At 44.1% G+C, this 9,033-nt stretch overlaps 1 protein-coding gene across 1 annotated transcript in view; it reads left to right on the top strand.

Moving 5' to 3' along the window:
• TSSC1 (tumor suppressing subtransferable candidate 1) overlaps positions 1-9,033 on the top strand; it is a 178,028-nt gene that overhangs the window by 34,507 nt on the left and 134,488 nt on the right. The window contains exon 2 of the mRNA XM_018560505.1: positions 724-807. Coding sequence (XP_018416007.1) covers positions 724-807 — 84 coding nt within the window. The remainder of the gene's footprint in view (positions 1-723; positions 808-9,033) is intronic.

Here is a 9,033-nt window from a genome sequence, read left to right as displayed (position 1 = left end):
CCTCGGAATCCGAGGGCTGTAGGAGTGGTAAGTATTGCAGAGAAAAAAATCACGCAAAAATGTGTGAAACTGAAAAAGCACCTAGGTGTGAACCAGGCCTAAAGCATGAACCTGAAAGGGTTCCATACCCCTAATGACTCTAATGTCACATATGCGGGCCAGCGCCGGAGCAGTTTTGAGGTCGATGAGGGTAAACACAAGGCTCCTGCTGCCATGGAAAGGTGGGTAAGTATATGGGTGGGGGTTCTTGGTTAGATTAGATTGGGGAGGTGAGGCTAATGGATTCTCATTAAAAACTCAGCTTTGTCCTTATTTCATGCAGTTCGATGAATAGGGCCCAGTCCTCTGTGTATTTATTGGAAAGGATTATTTAATACAGTCTGATCAATAGGGCCCAGTCCTCTGTGTACTTATTATAGAAAAAGCCTATTTCATACAGTCTAATAGGCCCAGTCCTCTGTATTTATTATAGAAAATACGTATTTCATACACTCTAATTATTAGGGCCCAGTCCTCTGTGCATTTATTGTAAATGCATATTTAATTATTGCAGAGCACTGTAAATAATAGTAACTCCTCAACATTTTTTGCTGTCAACTTGAAACGTGTCCGGTTGGCTATTTCTTTTTGCACATCCTCATCTGAAAAGTTGAAAAGTTAATTTCTTACTTGTTTTCATGGTTGGTCAGTTTTTGTGTTTTAATAAACTTTTCTTTCATTTAGGCCCGAGCGCTGTCAGCCCAAACAGCAGAAACGGATGCCATCAGATTTTTGGTTGGGACACAATCTTTGAAATATGATAACCAGGTATGTGTAAACATTTTGTTTTTTTGAAGAGTGAACAAACCAATGAAATCATTGGCCACCAATATAGTGCCTATAAATAAATTGGCCACCAATGTATTATTAGTAATCTTTATAGCTCCACTCTCTTCCTCATTGCAGGGCAATGTGAGGGTACACAGTGGCATATAATGCAGCGCCGTAGAGTGTATAGATCTGTTTGGTTCTATGCAAAATTGGAACATAGAGGAGAAAATATCAAAGTGCAGATTTTTTTTTCCAGGTTGGATTTGAACTTGGACCTACAGAGCAGGTTCTGTAAGCTGTGCTGCACTTTAGGTTTCCACACCAAAAGATGGGCCCTGGTAGTTCCTTGTGTGGGAATTTGGGCAACAAAAACAAATGAGTCTTAACCACCCAGGAGCAATAGTCCCCCACGTTGACAAAGACAGCAATAAAAAAACAGACATAGCGTCTTACTAGAGGTGCACCGAAATTAAAATTTCAAAACCAAAATAAAAAAATAGTCAGGCCGAAACCCAAAATGTTTTTTATTTGAACTTTTTCAAAAAAATTTTATATATATTTTTTTTAAATTTTAATATATTTTTATTTATTGAATAATTTTTTAATTAAATATTTTTATTTTTTACTTTTAGGGGCTTCGGGGAAATATTAGGGGTCTAAACTTGATCGCTGAGTGTTTGTACCGCTCTTCTTCCTGACACGGAGGCTGAGCGAGAGGTGCTCAGTCTGGTGTGACAGCACTGGCTGTCTCCGCCCACACATCGCTCTGCCGATCTGTGACAGGAAGCTGAGCTGTGTGGGAGGAGAGAGGCCGGCCGCTCACAGCGCTCTCCTCCCGCAGCGCTCAGCCTCCTGTCAAAGTTTCTCTACTCCCCGCTGGGACACAGAGCAGCGCCTAGCGGGGAGTAGAGAAAGATGGATGCACCGCTGTATCGGCCAGAAAATGTCACTTTCGGCATGATGCCAAAAGTGCAATTTTCGGCCGATATGTTTCCACGGCTAATATATCGGTGCATCCCTACTTCTAACCTTTCCACATTCTATCCAAAACTAAAAACAAACAAACTATAAAGCAAATGTTAGAATATGCTCTAGACTTCAAAGTTTTGAGTTGATGGACACTTTGGGGTAGTTTGTCATTGTCTCTAAACATATGAATGGGAGCAAGGCCACCATCGCGGTGTTACAAGATTCAGGTGAATGGCTGGCACAATGGGATAAACAGCGATGAACCTTTTGTCTGCTAAGGACTTATTCCAATATGTCATCTGTGGTCTCTTTGTTGCATGTGAAAGTGACCTAGATGGCTATACAACTGCCCAATCACATCTACAAGATGTAAATATAAATCTTATGTATAATGATAAGTGGTGTCAGTAATAAGGCTAGGTTTGAAAAAAGTAAAATTTAAAAAAAGGGAATACAACAGATAATAGGTTTCATGTAATACAAACATAAACATACACATGTAAAATACACATCTGCACTGTCATGCCATACAAGAATTACACTACACATTTGGTATCCCTGCGCACGTTGGATGTTTAGAAATAAAATAAGCAACATCAGTATATTCTGTTTCAAATGTCGCTTTATGCAGAAGATACACTCCCTGAGACCCAGTCTATGCAGATATTATGACAATGTACTGACTCAACAAGATTCACAGGCGGTGTCAATTCACCAAGAATACTTTGAGTGAAATCCAATGAAAAAATCGCGAAATTGAGCTTGCCACCTATGGTGCAAAATTGGAGGCAGTGCCCAGCAAAAGGTTAACCGTAGGGCTGCAACAACTGATCAATTAAATCGATTACAATCGATAACGAGAATCGTTGGCAACGATTCTCATCATCGATTAGTTGATTTAAGATAATTTTTTGCCGCTCTGCTCCTCCGTTCTCCTCCCCACTGGTGGTGGCTGCAGCCGCCTGTGTCCCTTTCAATCCCCGCTGCTCTCCCCGCCTGTATTGGCAGAGGCATCTGGGACACAGACCACTGCAGCCGGCACCAGCGGGGAGAAAAGACTGGCGACTCTTCCCCCGCTGCCGCCCCTTGTACCTCTGCTGCTGCCAGGTTGCTTCTGTGTCGCCCTGTTCCTCCGCTGCCGCCTTGTGTCTCCTCTGCCATGCCCCCCTCCTGCCTCTGCCATGCCCCCCGTTCTGTCATTCATACCAATCGATCCCGAATGCACCTCCCATCCGCAGTGTGATCGCACGCACTGGAAGGCGCGGTACTGCAGTGCGATTTAAAAAAATGTGCATAGCGTTTTATTCTGAAGTAAACTTTATGCCTGTAACACTGCATTTGTGTATTTCATTTTAAATAAATGACCAGGGCTTGAAAAATTTGATAGTGTCTCAGCAGTCAGTCAAAAATTTCACCAGTCAGCATGACCGGACTATAGCCTTGCAATTTATGTTAAAGTTTGGGGACAGATAGAGCTTTCTTTTGGAGGTATATAATCACCACTGCGGGTTTTATTTTTTACTATATAATAAAAAAAGAACCATAAATGTAGAAAAAAAACAAAAAAGTTTCCCTACGTTATGTTATAAAACATTTATTCTTACCCTTATTTTTAGTAAAACATAAAAGTCGGGGTCACGTCGGGTAAATAGACACCAAACATGTCAAGCCTTAAAACTGCGTGCGCCCGCAAAATCGGAAAAAAAAAATGCCCATAAGCGACGATTAAAATGCTTTTACTGTTCATCAGTTTAGTGTTATCAGTGATTAAAGGAGAACTATGGGGTTAGGGATTTTCACCATAGTTCTCCTTAGGGTAACGGGAGGACACAAACTAGCGTCCTCCCATCACCCTAAGCTCAGTATATAGGGAGCTACAGCTTGCGGTATACTGAGACGCCGCAGCTGAAGCGGATCCCGACAATTATGTCTGGATCCGCCCAGCTGCGTGAGTGACAGCTGGCTCTGCTTATCTAGAGGCAGAGCCAGCTGTACCTGCCCCTCCCCCATCCATTCCGCCAGTCAGCGCTGGCGGATCGGAGCGGGGGGAATCCAGCCCCTCCCCTGTCATGGCAGAGAGCCGTGACAGGATCGAGATGTGAGCGAACGCCGGTATGTGTTCGCTCACTTCCCGATCTACTAAGCCGACACGTGACAGTCTCATTGTCGCAAGTCGGCTAGATCTATAAGGTGAGTGAAAAGCACTCGCCTCATAGTTCTCCTTTAGGCTGGGTTCCCACCTAGGCATTCAAAATATGCATGTATGACGCGCGTTTTGGGGTGCATGTTTTAACCGCGATTTGCAGCCCTCAAAACGCGCGTCAAACGCGCATTTACGAGGGCTATCCGGCTGTATCCTAATGGATACGCGCGGAAATACGCCCCAAAGATGCTCCCGTACTTCTTTGGGGTAGGGCGTTTTTCAGCACGTTCCGACACGCTGAAATACGCCCAAGTGAGAACCATGTCCATAGGAAATAATGGGATTTCATTTGCTGGGCGTTTTACAGTGCGTTGATCAGCGCTGTAAAACGCCCAGGTGTGAACCCAGCCTTAATGGCTCTAAAAGTATTGCTGCTGATACAATCGATGGAGCGTCTATAGAGACGCTCGATCGCTTGACTTTAAAGCTCCCGGCCGGCCGTGTAATTACAACGGCCGGCCGGGCAGCTGCTCGTCGGGCTCCACCGTCCTCTCGTCGCAGACGAGTGGATTTTTCAAACCCTGTAAATGACGGTATTCATTTTTTTTCATTGTATCCAATTAATCGAAGTTAATAATCGGCTAACCGATTATGAAAATAATCGTTAGCTGCAGCCCTAGTTAACAAACCCGGCAGTTTACATTTGATCTTCCTGTCTTCCAAGCATGTTTTCTCTGCTAAGACAAGAATATTAGATAGAGGGATGTTTTTCTCAGGTATATTCTTTCTGCCTTTTTTTTTTTTTAGTAAACTCTGCAACGAGCAGAACACAACAAGGGTCTGATTTATAAATCTTCTGCCAATCATATAGCTGGGTGAATGCTGTTCCCATGGCACTACCACCACTAGATGCTGAGGAGCATAGGAATTCCCTAAGATCCTCAGCTCCATCTGGTAGCGGTAATTCTATGTGAACTGCATTCGCCCAGCTATATGTTGGGCAGAAGATTTATAAATCAGCCCCTGGAGTGTATAGTAACCCATAGCAATTCTGATTACTAAAGTCTCACCAATATGATTATATATTTTGATCAGAATCATTCCATGGTCAGAAAATACAAGGTCCCGGCTTCATCACCTCCTAGGTCCTTTTTCCTTCTACCTTTCTTCAAACCGTCCTGCACTGCTTACAGCAAGTGTCTGTATCACAGAGAGAAATGTCTGCAGAGAGCAGACAGTAGTAATGATTGTGCCGTACTGTACTGATGCTGTGACAGTCTACAAGTATAGTCATTGCTGTTTGATCTACAAGGAGCCAGCCAGGGAGAGGACACGGTAGTGCATGAGCTGTGCACAGTACTGAAGGCTCACTTTGGTGACGGTATCATTTTTTGCCTTTTAATTTACAATATGTACAGCACATGTGCGCATTTGCAAGGTTTCTTCTTTTCTTCTACAAACTAAATCCTATATTATTATAGTATAACTCGCAAAGATATCACTGAAAGATGATAGCATGAGTTTCAATGATTTTAGTTATACAATCATGGAAAATATTGTGAATGCAAGACTGCTTAAAGAAAACCTACACCGAGGAAATCTGACCTATTTTTGAAAGAGCTGGTTGGAGTAAAGTTTTTGACAAGAGTCAGGGGAAAAATCGCAACTTCTGAATTTCTCTCATTGAATCTGGATGCTCTTGTAGAGACCTGATTTATGTAGAGTGCCGTTCATTGTACGCACTTTACAGTGCAATGCATGACGCTGTGCAGCGCACCACAACACACATAGCATGTGTTGGGGTTCCTAAAAAAAAAAAAAGGCTTGTGTTTTTGTTTTAATCCCGGCTGCCTTAACACAACACACATTGTCACAAAATATTATGTGCGTAATGGACCGGTAAAGTGTGAATGGACCCTGAATCTCATGATAAGATGCCACTGCACAGTGCTGGAGGGTGTTCATGCAAGGTGTGGGATTTTCAGCAGTCATCTGACTTGAAGGCCCGTGCAATCACCCATGCCTAGAACCTACTGGAATCACCAGCACATTAAATGCTCCTTTCTGGGCAGTTTATTGGTGAAAATCGGTGTGTAACTTTTTGCAGCTCCTCAGGCAAATATTCAGAAATGTTGCACTTTTGATTTGTGACTAATAAACTGCCCATAAGGGTTAGTTCACACCATAGGCAGTGCGTTCCGGTCCGATTCTGGCCTGAACACACTGCATCGCATTGCGGCCGGCTCTCTTTTTTGCCGGGCTGGAGCGCGTTCCTGTGCGGTGCAAACAAAATAGTGCTTGCAGCATTTTGATCGCACCGGACCGCACTGCAGCCCCAATGTGCCTTGCAATCCCGTACGGGCGATCACATTGCGGCTGGAGGCAAAAAAAAGTGAGCCGGCCGCAATGCAAGGCAGTGCGTTCCGGCCAGAATCAGACCGGAACGCAGCCTCAAGGAGCATATGATGTGCTGGTGATTCCTATGAATTCTGTATATATACAAATAGCGCCATCCATTGCTAATTACTGCAGAACTCAGAAGGTTGAATACTGGAGTGCACCATATTCTCTTCAGTTATGTCAACCTTACTTAGGCACTGTGGGCAAAAGCTGGGGTGTAAGTATATTTTTGCTCTTTCTCCTAATGTTTGATTTCTTTTAACATGTAGCAGTTCTTTTTCACATGGATGTGGAGGACTAATGGCCTGTTCACACGACGTCCGTTTTCTGTGCTGACCTGATCCGTACGCTCCAGCACTAAATATGCATCCCAATGTATCCCTATGTGTTTTATGGGCTACAGTTCTCACGTGCGCAGTCCGTTCAGGTTACGACAGAAAAAATACTGCATGTTACATTTTGTCCGGTCAGAAAACGCACGAACGCAGCAAAAACGCAACGGAAACGGAACGCAATGCAACTAAGCAAAAAAAATATATATATATATTCTTGCTCCACTTTTTATGATGTCAGAGGCAGTCAGAGTGGGAGATAGACAGACAGGTTGGGGTAGAGGTAAATACATGAACTGCAAACATTTGAAACATGGCCATTACCTTTCCATGGAGTAAAGGAAAAAAATGTATCCGGGTGAGCTCACAAATCCTCATATAAACTCCAGAACTGACCCTTGGAGACCCGGAGCCTCAAGATCGGGCGTACCCAATAACGACGTCTCCTGCGAGCTCATTCTCTGCAGATTGCTGTAGCCAGCACCATCAACATGCGATACATGTCTGATCACCAGACATGTATCGCACCAGACATGTATCTACAAAGGGAAGTAGATGTTACGAGAGGACGGAAGTGACCTCAGAGGAAGATTCTGCATACTGAGGCCTGGTTCACACCTGAACGTTTTGTAGCGCGTTCAACGCTCGAAAAACGCTCTACAAAACGTTCAAACATCTAAATCCCATTGTATTCAATGGGTCTGGTTCACACCTTGCCGTATTTCCGCCCGTCCGAACGCGATACAAAACGGCCTACGCCCAAAGAAGTACATGTACTTCTTTGGGGCATTTTGGTCTCGCGTTTCCATTGGGATACAGCCAAGTAGCCCTCGGAAACGGGCGTTTGTCGCGACAAAAAAAAAAAAACAAACGCACATATTCAATACGCCTAGGTGTGAACCCAGCCTGACAGTCCCACGGCTTGAAAAAAATATAAACTGTAAGGCCTCGTTCGCACCTGAACGTTTTGTAGTGCGCTCGACGAACGCTCTACAAAACGCTCAAACATCTAAATCCCATTGTATTCAATGGGTCTGGTTCACACCTTGGCGTATTTCAGCCCGTCCCTAACGCGCTACAAAACGGCCCACGCCAGAAAAGGTACATGTACTACTTTGGGCCGTTTTGTTGCACGTTTCCATTGGAATACAGCCAAGTAGCCCTCGGAAACGCGCGTTTGTCGCATGATTTTTTACCGCGAATCGCGGTAAAAAAAAACGCGCGACAACCGCGCATATGCAATACGCCTAGGTGTGAACCAGGCCTAAGCATCCGGACCGAAAACGCACCGCGTCTGCAGATCCGGACCTGATCAGGACCTGAAAATCATGTGAACAGGCCCCAAGCCCTGGTTCACACTTAGGTATTTTTTTTTAAAATTCTTTATGTGGAATCAACATTTTACAATAAACATACAACACATACACAATCAAGTGATGCAAACGTAATAAGTAGACATATGCATACATATGCGAAATAAGTAAAGCTACATCAGCTATCCCCAATCGCTTAAGTGGCTAAGGATCAAACATTAACAGCATAACTTCACATGCCGCAACCGTGTTCTTCCTTTGGGGGGGAGGATTGTAATGTACATCTTAAATGTCATATTGTACGGTAAGCCATGGTTTATATGCATATAGGAGGGTAAACCGCGGGGTCTACCTGTCTGCTTGTGGGGGCTGAGGGGAGGGGCAGGACATCAGACAACATCAGGATGGGAGAGGAATGAAGAAGGAGGTATACAAACGAGAGGGAGGGAGGGCAGGACCAGTAAGTGTGAACGAGGAGGCATAGGGCAGTGGGACATGGTAGAGCCTGTTTAGAGGGTCACTCACTGGGCACCTAGGTATTTTTGAGTAGTAGGAAAAGTGCTTTTAAATGCCCAACACAAGAAACGACATGATATTCAATGGCCCCTGTTTTCACCTGAGCAGGAAAACGCCAAACACAGAAAGATTTACATGAGCGTCTTTTGGCAGTTTCAAGTTCGTTATTCCCCCATAGACTTCAATGGCAATGCCAGGAAACGCACGGCAGAAGCATGTTGTACATTTTTGTGTGTTTGTACACGCGTTCGTCCATTGACTGCAATGAATCTTAGCTGCCAGTCAAAAGATGTGTCTTCAGGCGCGTAAAAATGTGCCAAATGCACATGCTGAACCGCGCATACAAACACGCAAAAATGATGCCGCCTAGGGGTGAACCAGGCCTAAGAATTAGAGCAGTCCTTGCAGCAAAAATGCAAAATCTACTTAAAGTAAATCTAAAGGCTCCTGTGTGTCCGTCTAAATAAGTCTCAAATCCACTTACTGTGTAATACAAGAGCCTCAGAAATAAAAAAAGAATAAAAAATATGTTTTGAGGCAGTCAAATGCA

This window comes from Nanorana parkeri, unplaced genomic scaffold, assembly GCF_000935625.1.
Source record: "Nanorana parkeri isolate BGI_ZX_2015 unplaced genomic scaffold, ASM93562v1 scaffold460, whole genome shotgun sequence".
Lineage (NCBI taxonomy): Eukaryota > Metazoa > Chordata > Amphibia > Anura > Dicroglossidae > Nanorana > Nanorana parkeri.
This window is presented reverse-complemented; position numbering and strand designations above follow the sequence as displayed.